The sequence below is a fragment of the Phalacrocorax carbo genome, chromosome Z, assembly GCF_963921805.1.
Source record: "Phalacrocorax carbo chromosome Z, bPhaCar2.1, whole genome shotgun sequence".
Taxonomy (NCBI): Eukaryota; Metazoa; Chordata; class Aves; order Suliformes; family Phalacrocoracidae; genus Phalacrocorax; species Phalacrocorax carbo.
Genome location: NC_087548.1, coordinates 20,495,995 through 20,511,578, shown reverse-complemented (window position 1 = coordinate 20,511,578; position 15,584 = coordinate 20,495,995). Strand labels below are relative to the sequence as shown.

The 15,584-nt window shown below is 37.0% G+C and overlaps 1 protein-coding gene across 3 annotated transcripts in view; it reads left to right on the top strand.

The window, feature by feature from the left end:
* ARL15 (ADP ribosylation factor like GTPase 15) overlaps window positions 1-15,027 on the top strand; it is a 228,381-nt gene extending 213,354 nt beyond the window's left edge. The window contains exon 7 of one of the 3 annotated variants that reach the window (XR_010370476.1): window positions 9,292-9,381. Coding sequence is in view for 2 of the 3 variants with exons in the window: in XM_064437819.1 (XP_064293889.1) it covers window positions 9,292-9,444 (153 nt within the window). In the remaining variant the exon portion in view is untranslated. Of the gene's footprint in view, window positions 1-9,291 lie in introns of all 3 variants that reach the window. The other 2 variants (XM_064437819.1, XM_064437818.1) reach the window with 2 other exon arrangements.
* Window positions 15,028-15,584: the final 557 nt, after the last annotated feature.

The window sequence follows — 15,584 nt, the reverse complement described above, 5'->3', positions numbered from 1 at the left end:
AGCATGAAGGAGTTCTGCTACGTTTCTAGACGGAGAGTTATCAAATATCAAGAAATTGAGATAAGTCAGGAGCTACCTGGAATACTAGTTTAAAGCAGTGGCTTCCTATGAGGTTGGAAGCACTGGCATTTCCAGATGCCTGGACCTAGAAAACCCAAGGCACTTATTTGCCTCCTCTAACCACAGGGCAAGGCAGAAACCCTCTGAAACAGCCCCTGCAGAAGTCCCTGGTGCTGGAGGAGCAGAGGGGGTCACAGAGCCCATGGCATTCTGGGAGCCAGGAACTGAAGCTGGTGGTGACAGGATCTCTGGGAACACTTTTTGTTTCAGAGATGTTTTACGTTAACTTTTTCCAAAATGGATTTATGTCACAGTTTCTGCTTTCAAACCAGAAGTGGTTAATTCCAGTAAATTCTGGGCTTCTGTTGCCCCTGTGTGGACTCTGCATAACTAATAATACTCCCATCAGCAAAGGACATGAATGGAGGTTGAAACCATCGTACATTTGTACAGTCAGCTATATACCTGGTTTGGAGCAAGTGAAATAGGAACAACCAGTGCCTGATCTGTGCATGAGAGCACACATCTCAGAGAACCGCAGCTACTGCTGAATACTGTTTTTCTTTTGTGTTCATACTGGCTGTTGGCTTGGAACAGTTTCAGCAGTGTAAATGTGGGGAACCAACCACAAAGCCCATAGAAATCCTGTTCTTTGCTGTTGATACAAGAATACGTGTCCATACAGTGTTTTGGTGCTTTGCAGACCTGGGCATGGTATACAGATGTTATTTATTCAAGTGCTAGATTTATATACCTGTTCAGGCAAACACAGATGAATCATCACATATGCACCTCTCCAGAAAATACTGTTTAACTATTATCTGAACAGAAAACATGCCATTTGCATGGTGAGGGTTGTCATAATACGGACTGATCTTTGGACTTCTCTTTATTCTAAATGTTATTTTGACATTCAACATCACAGGTAAACTTTTTCTGGGGGGTGGGTAAAAACTCAGCACCTGTGTACCTGTGTCTCAGGTTTTGTTACTAGTTGAAACCACAATCTGCAGTTAAAGGTAGCGTATTTTGCTGCTGAAATCAGCATACTCTGTTGTTAGTATTATATTCTGAAGTAAACCATGAATATCTGCTACTTTAAAAAAATGCTATGAAAATGCTGCAAGGCTCTGAAAGATATCTGCTTAAAGGTCTTGAGTTTCTACTAGTTATTTGTATTCCTTAAGTTATTTAACTGAAGATGTAACAAGAAACCAAACCTAGGGAGAGAAGGTAGAGAGGAGATGCGTGGTGGTATAGTAAAAATTATTAATGAGTGTCTTGTAAAATTATTTTGGGATATTCTCCCTTTTTTTTTAACAGATTAGGGCAGTAATAATAATTTAAACAAATTATTCTAAGTTTAAATTGAGCTTAAAATCAATCAGTTATTTTTGGTATGTATTAAAAATATATTTGGATATGCTAATAAGAGACATACAGAAAATTGTTCTTATATGCAGTAAAATGGCATTTTTGTGTGTACATAGTATGTGGGGAAAAAAGATGTGATTTTTAAATGTCTTCCAAATAGCTGACTTAAACCAGGGCTAATTTGCAGTATTACTCTTTATGATTTTATATTCTGACACTTTAAGTATGTAGCTGTCAGACAGTACCTGTTGCAACCCAAAGTACTTCAGAAAACACAGTGGGTAAGAGAGGAAGCAATAGGAGCAGTAACTTAAAGGGTTAGTTGTAGTCTTGTATTAAATCTGATGTCTGTTTTCCTCTTCTGATTATTTTTTTAATAAAGAATTAAAGCTGTAGATATTAAAGGAGAATATTTTACTGTGCTTTCATGGCATACATTTTTGTACAATGCCTCCTTCTCTGTTCTTGTTGTTTCACTTGTCACTCAAGAAGGATTGCTATTTTGCTCACTCTGGGGCTGGATATTGTGAGCCCTTGTTTCGTTTGTCCAGTCCAGCGCTGGTTGTATGAATCTTCATCTGGAAGCCTGGTTTTACGATGCTGCTGTTCTCATGCTACCTCTATGACTTCCAGCTGTAAGAAAAGCACATGCTTATATAAACAGAATATGCTGGGTGAATGAGATATGGAAGGCAAAGTACATGTGTATGGTTTTGGCAGCTACCCGATTCTTACTATTTCTTTTGAACAAATTAACAGAATGTAACCAAAGAAATCTCATAGGCTGCAGTACGTTGTAGTGTGGTAAAAGACTTGCATGAAAAGAGGTGATAGATGCTAGTAGCTCCTCAAAGCCTATCTTTGCATACGTGCAAATCACTGTAGTACTTTTGCACCCTCAGCAGTTTTGTCCTCACTCTCATCTGCCTTCTATGACCCAGAACCATTATAACATGACCTGTATCTGTACGCAAAGTCTATTTATATGTATCTGTATAAGAAAGTACTTACCCATTTTAAAAATGTTCCACTCTCTCCATCCTGATAGATGATGCAATATTTCAGATTTTATACTAAGCACCCCTGTGATTCGTCTTCCAGCTGTCTAGCTCACTCCCCCTTTTCTTGTCTCACACTTGCATTTGCCAGTACTGTGTGCTCTCTGTTCGGAACAGCTTGTCTATGCTGATTTGCCAGGCATCATCTTTCTTCAGAAACAGTTTCTTCATTCAGAATAGTTAGGGGTCTTCTTTAAAATACATTTCTTTCTAAAATCACTTGCAGTCTCAAAAGTGTAGCGTCTTGTGGCCACTGGAGGTAACAAGGATGGAAAAGTGCGTCTGTTTCACAAAGCACTGTATAAATAATTTTGTGGAATATGGGTATAAGTGACTGTATTCCTCTTTGTAAAGACTTATGAGCCAAAAATATTGGCCAGGTCTATTACAAAGCTTACTTCAAAGCTTAGCTGGAAGTGTTTCAGGTAATCTTTTGTAAAAAGCAAAATTAAAAAGATTGGAAAGCTGTACAAACTAGAAATACTAATTTGTAAAGCATTCACTGCTACTTGTGAGGGGTTTTACAAAAAGTTGTCTGATGGTTTTGAAATCTTATCCAGAGAAATTGCCTACTCTGCCAGCACACAGAAAGGCTGAATAAGACAGTCATAGCTTTTATTTTGGTTTTACTTCAGCAGGTCATATTTTAAAACATATTTTAAAAACAAACAAAAAAAAGCAGCTCAGTTACATAATTCTGGTTATCATAATAGGTACTTAATTGACTCACTGCAAATTTTTAACATTGCACATACAGACTTTGGATTCAGTGTCACAAAGAAGTCAGATGTCAGTGAAATATTTAGCTTCAAAGAACTAGAATTTAAGAGCATTAACCTCAACTGGCATTCCTGGGAACATCCCTGTGGTCCAGGTTGCTTCAGACCACAGTATATCACTGTCCCTTCCCATCAGCTGAGGCACTTCCACTTCCCTCCCTGTTGCATAAAGGGTATTCCACGTGGAATCAATAAATATGAGGTACAGGTGTTTTAGCAGGAGTGCTTATGAGACATAGGTGCACTACAAGGATCTCTACAGACATGGATGAGATCACTGTTATGAAGAAGCACACAGGCAGGCACACCTGAAGTATCTTTTCAGGAGGATGTCAAGTGTCACTGTCAGAAGAATAAACATTATGAAGTTTCTGCTGACAGTTTTGCATGTTAGAGCAGCTGTTGTGGTCAGACAAGAGGTCTTTTTTAGCTAAGAGGGGTGTCACATAAAGCGGTTTCTAGCAGATTTTTAGGGAAAAGCATGAAAGTGTTAACTCCTGTACAACAATGGATTGAGCCGGTTGATTTAAGATGAGGTGGCTAACGATCCTTTCCACCCACTCTTATAAATCACTATACTCAGAACAGGACCAGCAGAAAAGCACGTGTCACAGCTCAAGAGGCTGTCTAGTTTGCAGTCCAGCACACTAACATAAGCTAGAGTGGATTTCAATTTACTTTTTAGCATCAGTGGTGATTTAAGCAATGGGTTCCACTCTATGGTTAGTAGGTCAACATTTGTGGTTTCTATTTAGTTTGCCAGAATTTCCTTTCCTTTATTTTTTGTTTTCCTTTTTTAGATATGACTTCTTTTACCTCTAATACCATCCTTTTCCTTATTACAACTGTTGAAAGCTTTTTTTGTTTCTTTTAAAGAATCCTGTAGCAGTATAAATATACTCTGAGCCTCTCATTATGGTATTTTTTTTCTGTGCCACCTGCAAGTATTTTACCTTTTTAGCTGCACAGTTAATTTTCTTTAAGTTACTCATTTTATGTAGTTTCCCTTTTTAAAACTTAATGCTATGTGATGGACTTTTGGCTTTTTCTCTTCTCCAAAGATGCTGAATTTGCGCATGCTTTGGTCACTGTTATAGGCAGCTCGTCTCTTGTTCATGGGCCTTTTGTCTCCTGCATCTTCTAAACAGTTGCTCCAAAAGGCAGATTTTTATGATGTCTGAAAAGGTGATCTTAGCATTAAAGCCCAATAAAACTTCCACAGTGTCAATATGGGGATCCCAGTCTCCCATTCTTACTGCATTTCTTGTCCATGCAGCTGAGGGATAGATGAATGAACCATTTCTTGTGGTTAATATATGGATTCAGCAAATTAGGTAATTTCAGTTTAGTTCATACCTCCAACAGTCATTCTCTTGCAGTAGTACTTGCTTAATCCTGTAAAAGTCTCTGAAAATTTTTGACAAGTGGAGACACTGACATGACTCTGCAGCCGTTGATTAGATGTAACATACGTGTGTTGTTACAATTTTTTTTCCTCAGTAAAATGGTTCAGTAAAACAGCAATGAATGAAAAAATATTTTATCCATTAAATTCTCCAAATACAGGCTGGTAATGTAAGTCACTACCTGAATTTTATATTTGTTTACAACAGATTAATCAGAGTGGGTTGGAAGCCTTTTTGTGTTGTGAAATTCGGTATTAAAATTTTGAATTTGGAAAATAATCCTTTCAATCAGCTTTTTTTCTTGTTAAGTAATAGATAGAAATGACTCCGTATTCAAATATCGCAGTGTCTAAGTTTTCTTTTACATCTTATGTTCATGGCTAGATGAGGTTCAGTAATAGAACATATAAAAGCTTTCAGCAGGACCCAGCTACTCACCTTACGTGTATCAATTTAGTGACATCAGTTCCATGCTGCTATGCTAATTTACACCAGCTGAGGTTCTGGGCACCAATCCTTTTATTGTATCTTGACTTTTCTAGCATGTAGGTTAAGCAACATTTGATAACCGTATGCTTAGTATATTGTGCTAGTAGAATAGCACATAGAAGGTGTAGTGTGGGAGGAGTGGGAATAATTACAAACATGTATTGTTAGATTTTATTGACTACAGAATGTAGCATAAATACAATGTCAGCTTCTCTATAAAACAAGCCCCCCCATGTGGAGTCAAGACATGCAGTGAGATCCTGTAAAATAGTAGTAAAGAAGACTTAAAATTATGTGGATTTAATTTATTGCATTTTCTTCTAAGGTTATATCTTAAAACTTTAGTAATGCTTAAACTCTTAAAAATGCAACACCAGTATGTAAATGCACGTCTAATGTGTCAGACATCTGGAGCATGTTTGAGTGTTTATATTTTGCTTTGGCATCTGTGAACAGGCAGAAGGCTTTTCACCATTTATGCTAGAGGGGAAGACAAAAGAGCTTCTCTTAGGAACTCACCCCTTTTGTGCTAGTGCAATTGAAGGGAGCTGTAAAATAGTTACTGATTATCTGATTATGCAAGAACTACATAGGTGAGTGAGTATTCAGAGAATTTCAGCTTCCTTTGGATATTTTTGTGATTAGTGTGCATCCTCTTAGGAAATGTGGTAGGGAACAAGTGTGAATGATGGCCATCAGGGCAGAAAGCAACTAGAGAAACGAAAGAGGATGGAAAGCTGAGAGCATTCCAGTGGAAAACTCAACTATATAAACAGTATTGGGCATCTCATTGTGTTGGTCTATTTTTGTGTCGTTGATTCATCTCTTGCACGTAAAAAGGGTTCCTTTTAAAGTCTGAAAAAAAAGTTACTCGTTTCTAGAACTGAATGACATCTTCTGAGTTAAAGAGGGGAGAAGTTATAGTAAATTTTGAAGTATTTGTGTCCACAAACTTCTTGCTGGAAGTTTCAAAGTCATTGAGCCCGCTTGCAAGGCTCTGGGCTTTACCAGACTCCATTGTGGTGTGAAGTTTAAATGCGAGAATATAGTAGCATACCACAGAGTGTCCCTTGGGTTGTGGAAAATCACTTCTGTGCTACTTCTGGTTTAGTTATTTATTATTTGTGAGCCAGTCAGTGTTATTTTTCTGTATTTGGATTAGAGACAAATCACCGAGCAAATCTTTTTTTCTCTGTAGGTATGAACAAAATAGCAGTTACTTAAGTGAATATAAGCTGTTGTGCTTTCATGCTGTTATCAAAACTTACCATTTCAAAAGCCACTGCTTAACAATCACTATAATTTCATCATTCATCTAGGGCCTTTTAATGAAGATACTCTGAACTTTCCTTAGGTATGGAAAATGATGACAGCACATCGTTCATTTTGTTACATTTTGATTACACACCTAGGAATAGGAAAAAATAAATTTTGATCAACACTGGGCATAGAAATAAATAATGTGTCTGCAAAATTCATTTCACTGAATCAACTGATGCTGTTTTACTGCTGAAATAGAAATTCTATCTTGGCATCTGCAGTCACTGAAATATAGCTTAAAGTCATTGTGGTTTTCTTGGCCAGAGGCTACCTTGGTAAGCAACATCGTATTTGCCCACAAACGCACAAGACTCAGTCCTAGTCTGCTTACTGCCATCATTTCCTTATGTATGTGTTTCTAGATATTTATTGCTTTTAAACCCAAGTACTCTCCTTACAATGTAATGACCTTTTCCTGATAATGGTACAGCCTTAATTCAAGAGGCTATGTAAATAAGACTGCAGACAGACTTCAGTGAGCTCGAGGGGCTGATGGCAACAGTCTTCCAGTAGAGGGGGTGTGGTGGACATCCTCTGGGTTGTGGGTCTGAAACATCTCACGTTACTCAGCCATATTTGTCAGCTTAACACCAGCAGGCTGCTCTATCAGCTAGCTGCACTGACACCTTGCTTTGTTATGCTTCTGTGCAGCTTTTAGTTCCTCCCTTACTTAGCAGTTAAGGAGGATGTTGCTGAAACAGGCCAGAGAGCTTTCCTACCCTTCTTCTCCAGTAATCTGGTCGGTGCCATTAATTCAATATGTTCATGGGGGTAAACTCAATTCGGTGTCGCTTCAGCTGCTGAATCCATTACAACATATAACTTATAGAGGTTAATATTTAGGTTCTGATCACATATAACCATACTAACATATCAGATACTAATAAGGCACTGAGATAACAATGCTAGAAAGTAGGTATGCTGTTATTAAAATACTGGTTGTTGAAGTCCTGTTTATTTCAACTTGTATGTTTTCTGAAATTTGTTTGAGAGGAAATGAATGTCAAGTACCGTGCTGAATTTTCAGATGTTTGCATGTTGTCATTAATACAATTCTGCTTTGTTGGAAGTAGATTTTAAAAGGTTTAACCTGTGTCTTAGCTGGGGAAGCAGAAGTTCCCATCTGAAAACTACCATTTTTTCTAATACTTGTTACTAAACACTCTGCTCAAAATTCCTTTCTAAAAATAAGAAACCCTTCCTGCCACATTATCACAGTTGAATTCTGATTTATGTGAGTTTGATACAACTACAGTCGGTTTCTTCTATTACAATACATTACTAGATAAATAAAACTGTTGCATAGATGCTATAAGAGCTGCATAGAGATGTTGCAGCTTGTTTGGACTTCGGAAGCTTTTTTTTTTTTCTTTCTTTTTATTCCCCCCTGCATATGGAGCCTTACACAGTGTGGCTCCAGTTGCCTGTCTAAGGCCTCTACTGCCTACCACAATACCAGTAACTATTCCTATTGTTGTGCATATTTGGGGGACAGTCTGTGATAAAAGAAAATAGTATTTGGCAATAATTACAGGAAACAAGGATGTGCAAACTAAGTCAGGACTAAATACTTCTGTTGGTATGTTGACAATAACAAGTACTGATGGATATAATTTTGGATGTAAAAACTAAATGTCTATTTTGACAAGTCAAACGTGAGTAGACTTCTGCATCAGATAGTACTGGATCAAATACTATCAAAGACTAAAATTTTGATGAAAACAGTAATCAGTGGACCAAAATAACCTGCAGACTGCTGTCTTCTCCTAAGAGGCATCAAAAACATGTTTTGATATTGTACTTGCTATTTTAAAAAGTGTTGCAGTATACTACTAAATTAAAATCTTTTCTTTCTCAGTCTTTCTGTGGGTCTGTGTTTCTGCCTTGGCAGGTGGTGTAATTAGCATCAATGATGATTCGTCTTTCCAAGAAACTGCATCTTCCTCAGTTATTTTGTCAAGGCACAACTGTGTAGTCACCTTAAAACTTGCAATTCTATATTACATCATGTTCTTATGCCTTCTTGCTGCATGGTTACTGCATAAGTAAAAACTGAATTAGTTTCATTAAAAAGTTTCCTTCTTTATAGACATTATTAGGTATTGTTAGTGAGTAGCTGAAGTCTGCTGGTATGTGCTGGATTTTGAACTAAGATGATTGTAGAAAAGCATTATGCCTACATATAATACTTATTACTATCATAATCACATTAGCATGCCAGTCTTCTATGTTTAATTTTAGAAAAACTAGCTGATTTTGGAATAATTATTTTTCTAGTTTTCTCAAGGTCATTAAGAATCCCTCTGCTATAGCTCACCTTTGGCATCTTTAGGATTTGTACATTTTTCACAGTTCATATCTGTAGTTAGTCTGGTGACAAATTCTGCCTCTTACGTGTTTACCAATAAGAATATGATGAAACATACACCTTTAACATTAAAATACAAGCATAACCTAAAATTTCTTCTACTGTTTTGGCTGTGTTTTTGAACACTTGTTTTGTGTGCTTTGCTCTTTGCCTAAAGTCCGTATAATTCTTACCCAGACCTCCCATGCTGTTAAATGTATGGGTAGAATGGTAGCTTCCAAGCAGGTCAGTCACCCCTAAAGAAAACACTTTCAGGTCATGTCATATAACCTGTATTATAAGAACAGCTGTGGGTAAGACTAAAAAATTAGTATCCTGATCTTTTTACATGGGGTTTTTTTTGATGTTTTGTTTTGCTTTGGTTTTTTTTAGACGAGAGACAGAGAGTTTTCATTATAATATTAATACATTGGTCTCTTTTTTTTTTTTCTTAATAGATAAAAAAGTATTTTGAACTTGAGCCACTTGCTCGTGGAAAGCGCTGGATTCTTAAACCCTGCTCCTTGGATGATATGGAGGCAGTAAAGGACAGCTTCTCTCTTCTAATAAACTTGCTGGAAGAGAGGGACTTCGAACCTTCAAGAATGTGAAATGCAAGAGAGAAGAGTGGTTCTCCAGGCGTCTCCGTACCTGCTCATTCTGCTCACAGCTTAATTATGGTGTGGTATCAAGACTGCTGTGATATGTTGTTCATACACAGTGCAGAATGTCCTTTTGTTAAAACAAATATTCTGTGAATCAGGTACACAACTATTTCAACAGTAAAGTTGTCTACACTACTGAAATAAGAAGTTCCTCATTGTTTACCACTGTTTCTGCACGTTGCGTGTTGCTTCCTTGCGTTGCAGTCATCCTTCACAGGAAATCTTACACGCACAAAAATAACATAGTCTGTAAAGGAGGACTTCTACCTGATACCTTTGGTTTAAAAAATTGACTAATGTCTTAAGGATTTGTGAAACTGTTTTTTATTAGCTTGTTTACTGACGCCACAGTATGGAAAGCACAGTCACTGAGAACCTTAATAGGATACCTTGAAGGCAAGCAGTTTCGTGTTAATGCAAAGGTTAGTCCTGAAATTTTACTAAGTGAAAACACAGTTGACAAGTTAGTTGATTCCTCTTCTAAAGTCACAGCATAACCTGTCAAAGGCAGAACCATTATTTTGCTGGAAGTTTCCTGAAAGGTAAAGTAGTGAACAGATGTGTGAGGATAATAGATCTGGGAAAAAATAGGTGACAAAAAGAGGTTGTCTAAAGTAACAATATTTTTGGAAAATGTAAAAAAGTTGGATAAAGTAATAATTTTCATTGAAAGTAGTTTTCCGTAAGAGAAGCAAAGCAAATGTCTGTTAATTCAGCTGTGGAGGCTTTATTACTAGTCAGAAGTGTGGCTGGTTTTAAATAAGGATTGCTTCCTATATCACTCACTCAGAGTACTACTGTTATCGTAACATTGCCAAGGCATCTATACCATAACTAAGGGCCTTCCAGTGTTTGCACTATAAGCTTCTCGTTTCAAGGGATTATAACTCATTCTTTCAAACGTCCTCTGGGCTAAGTGTTACTTAGAAGACAAAAAAGTATTCATTGGAAACAACATTTGTAATACATTTGGAAAAATCCCATTTGGTTCCAGTAACACAGTACATATTTCCTCTTTCCAAGTTTTCCCCATTGTAGGTTTGCAGTATTTTGGCTGCCTTTTGTTGATTTTTTTAAAACCTTATAAACCAATTCTGTCCATTAAAAAAACATGCCAGGTCACTGGTTCACCATTAAGTCAGTCACAACAGGGTATGTGCAGATCAGTCACTGGACCAGTGCACTCCTTGAATGTTGTGCCTTGTGCATTCAGCGACCCTTGTGCATGAGCGTCTGCAAACACAAACTGTAGTGATGTGTCAGTGGTTCTTCATTGATTCTGCTTGCATTTTGAAACTCACAACTCCTTTTTTCAGCAACATACCTTTCTACTCTGAGCATTTATTTTTTTAAGTTTGAAGGTTATTGTAGTTTCTCATGAGTTTATTTGGGGATAAGAAAATAGCAAGGATCAGCTTTTAAAGGCTTATAAAAGCCATTTCTTTATTACTTGCAATTATACTCTGTTAAAAAAATGTTTCTAACAGGTGTGGGGTTTTTGTTTACTTTTCAATTTCCTTGGATTTCTTGCATTGCTCCCTCAGAATTACTTCTGCCCAAATGCATGGCCTGATGATCACTGTTCTAACTTGCTTCCTATTATCAGAAAGAAGCTGGAATACCAGTAAGCTCAGTGTTTAATTTTGTGATAGAATAGGCAGAAAGCCTGAAGGACATCTCTTCTTGCTTTGTTTTCCTTCTCTTTCCTGCCAGGTCAATTGCCTCCCTCCTAATAATCTTGGAAAAATCCAAGAACTGGAATTATTCATTTTAAAACACAGAGAGGAGCCCTATGTTGGTTTGGTTCTCTCTGCACAGGTTAGAGGGGACCCAGCTGCCCATCAGGTTCTCTTGTGTGGGTTAAGGAGGCTCCTTTCCCTGGATTTAAAGAGGAACTGGATCTAACCTACAACTCCAAACTCTCTCTTAGCCTCTTAGCTGATGTGAGCTTAAAGGCTACAGGGTCCCTAGACTTCCACAGGGTCCCTGGATTTCTGTCCTGTTTAGGGACAATGACAAAAAAGAAGTGGTGGGGAGGAGTGAGAATTATTTCCCAGAGAAGGCAGGCAGTGTGGGGAGGCAAAAAGAGGGATTCAGAGCTTCTACTGCTTTTTCATTGAGCATTAGTTAAAAGATGAGAGAACATTTTTCTACTGTTTTTCCCCTTCTTCACTGTATTAAAGTTATGGACCAATAGGTGCAGCAAATGAAAATAAGCCCAACTTGTACTGCATTCTTAAAACTGTACCTATTTGTAGCATGAGTGAGTCTGGTCCAAAAACTCCTAGAGTTTCTGAGTTTTGTTTTGGTCATGATTTCCAAACTATGCACTGTTGGAAGGTGCTACGTCACTGACATGCAAAAGGCCCAGCTAATTGATGAGAATATGGCTTTGGTATATGCCAGTGGCCACTTAGACTAGGGCCTCTTGATGCTTAATGCTTTTTCTTTAGGAAAATGCTAACAGTGCAGGAGCAGTGATTTTTTTTTTTTTTCAGAATGATTTTCAATATGCTTTTTCTTACTAATACAGTGATCATTCCTCAACACAGGTTGAAACAATACCTCATAACTGCTTAAGGCTAAGGCCAATGCTTAACTTCACTTTGAATGTAGTTCTTCTGTGGTTTTGTGTTGTGGATGGACTTAATGGATGTGTACCTTTTTAATGTCTATAAACACCTTCACCTTTTTATGGAGGAATTTAAAATGTTCATAGCAGCTCATGTCACACTTCCTTGTCTAAAGAGTTGTCGAATTCTCTGGCTATGGTAGACTATGTAAGCACTATGCAGTGTTTATTCAGATGATCAATCTCAATTGTTTCTTTCTTTTTTTTTTTTTCAAATCTTTTCACATGTTCATCATTTAGGTGAAACAAACTTGGGCACTAGGCTCTACTTTACATGCAAGTTCATTAAAGAGTGAAAACTGTCTTTTTAAAAAGTTATTGTGCTTTAATGTTTGTTAGCCATCTGTTAAATTACTTTGTGTGTGTGTGTGTGTGTGTGTGTGTGTATGTGCCCACATTGGGCTTCTCAGACCTGTGGCTGTCTGCAGTGTCTCAGCCATCAGAATGAAAACATTATCAATCAGTATCCAACAACAGCTGGTTTTGACAAGCTTCTGTCTGCTGCCTAGTGCTTTACAACTTGTCAGTAAGACCTCTTTGTCTACCCACTCTGAGCTGCTAATTTTACTGCTTCCATGTTGTGTTCTGTCCTTGTACTTCTAGCATTTGTATAGAAAAAAGGTTGAATCTAGTGAGTTTTGATATTCTTTATTGCTGTATAATGCTCCATGTGTATCTTAGCTTGCCTCTTCAAATGCGCTATACAAAAATCTGTGATGTATTATTTCATTTAACTTCTTGCATTTCATTATATTTATAGGAGTTGCAGATTTTTGTACCATATTAGTTAATACAGTTGCCTTTTTGTAATGGCAATTAATTTATATTACAAAAGTTTGTATCTTTACTGTAGTCGAAAGTATTAGTTAACTGCCATACTATCTTGGCTTTATACTAAAAATACAGTGTCTATACGCAGGAGTTGACCCATTCAAGTGGACAATTGCTGACATGAGGAACTTGTACTCTTTGTGATTTATACATGATTTCCACTATCAAAAAAAAAAAAAAGAAAATAAACACTGTAGAGTTAAGTTGCTATGTTTGGATTTCTTGAGTAGTAGCAAGTTTTGGAGTATGGCATATTACCTTGATATGGAATCTTCAAGACAAATTATTCACTCCTAGGTGAAAACAAATATTACTATATAATCATTGCTAAATTATACATAGTTGCATATTGACACACGCACACATATATATTTATAAAAATGAGAAACTTCCAAAAATTGGGTGATTTATTTCCACAGCAAGGTGTTGTTACTCTGGAAATATATCTGAAAGATATTGAAGGTTTATTGGTGGAACAAGGATTGGAATAATCTTCATACAATTATTCCATAATGTGAAACAGAGGGACATGTTTATATGACTAGAAATTATTTTTAAATAAAGTGATGTGGCAAAGTACATACACCAAAAAAAAGCTACAGAAGTTCAGCAAAGGAAAATACTATGGGGAAAATAAAGGCTTGCTGGGAAAACGGGAAAACTCATTGTTACCCTCTCAAACACTGAGCAGAAGAGACTGTCATAACACCAGTTCTAACAGCTGTTGGAAGTACAGCTCTGCTGAGCCCAACTGAAGTTGCTGATGCAGCTACTAAGGTATGTTTTTGTCATTTTATTATTTTTAAATCTGCCTCTTACCAAGACTAGGGTGGAAATGAAAGATTTGTAAACTTGGAATGTATTTTTAATTGTTTTGTTTAATATAAATAGGAACTGCAAATCTGCTAATCATGCCTCATTTGATAGCTCTTGAAAGAATTTTCATTAGCTCATTAGCCCTTTGACCTAATAGTTCAAACAAATAAAAACATCTGTTTGTGTCAGCTGTAGGGTTAGTCATCCAGGGCCCAGGTTAACACGAGGATGAGAGAGTGTCCCACAGCCTATGTGAAAACAAAAACCATACCTTTTTCAGTGTCTGCAGTTGAGAAGGACTCCTGAAGTGAAGTAGGGCTGCTGAATTCTGTTAGGTGAAAAGACTGAAAAAGATCATTAGCCTTCTCAATCTTCAGCCTTCATGGGTGAACTGACTAACTTCATTGTGTGGGTTGGACTGAAGATCAGGTCTAATCTAACTAATTCTGAGACTTTTATGCTTAATGCTAGCTGCTTATAATGTGTTTTATCACAGCTATATTTAGAGAAGCTAAAGTATGCTGTATATGTTGCTTGTTCCTTCACCAGGTTTCATGGGAAAATGTAATATGTGGTCATCTGGTGGGTTTTGATGGAATATGTTCAGGACAGCCTTGTTTGTGGAGTGTTATGTTTGTGTATTGAGCATGTTCAGCACTTCCATTTATGATGTCTTAAATATGCCTTAATTTTTTAATTACTGAAACTGTCTAGAAAAGGCAGATATTCAAATGTGAATATTGGTGCTAACACTGTGCAGTAAACCTAATAAAAGTGTTTAGCAAAAGGTCCTGTGCTGGTTTGGGAAGATTATAGAAAATTAAGAGTTGAGGGTGTGAAGAGGAGGAATGACATAATCCATGCCCAGCCATTCTACTATTATGAGAAGAGAGGAACTCATTGCCTGAAAATAGCCTGGTTTTGGTAAAGACCATATTTGTAATGAAAAGCTGTTGTATAGTTAATTTCTAAGCACAGAAGCATTTCCTCAGACATGAAAAATCTATACATATATTTGAGAACCTGCCCACATGCTAATAAGCAAGAGGGATGAATTGTGCCTATTATGCTTGTGTGCAATATAAGGAAAGCCATTCACAATTAATTCTCTCAATTCTCACTGTTAGATTGTGAGCTAAAACTGACAAAAAAAAAAGAGCAGCAATCACAGCACTTCTTTTTTACCTGTCACCTTGAAATAGCTAAATGCTGTTGTTCATTTTTATTACTATGCCATGTAACTAATTTATTGCATTTCAGTGTGCACTGGAAAGTATTTGCATGTATTAAGTAAAACAAGACAAAAATAAATCCTTTTGTGGTTTGACAACTTCCATGTATGAAGAACTGCCCTCTTTCTAAGGAGACATTTACTGTTGTAGTACAGAAGCCTCGTATTATAGCTTTGTTATAAATTACTGGTAACTGACACGCTAAATCATGGAAATCCCAAACAAAAGATCTGGTACTCTTTAAATGCATAGGCCCAAAGATAGTGTGGAGGACAGAGCAAAATCATGACTTGCATATACATGTTGCAAAACTAAACAAAGTTTAATGGCCAATCACACAGCAAAGTATTTGGTATTTTAACAATGTGGCAGTCTTGGATTTGGAAGGTTGTTAGATTTTTCAGGATCAAAAGGCCATTTTGTAAAAAGTTTAATTTTATGGTAGGTTACGTTTTGGGCCTGTCAAGTTTGACACAGTCCCTTTAAAGCAACAGTTCCTGCTGTGTGTTAAGGTTGGCACTCTAAAAATTTCTTCTATAGAAATTAATCCATTCTGCATTCTGTTAGCCCATGTT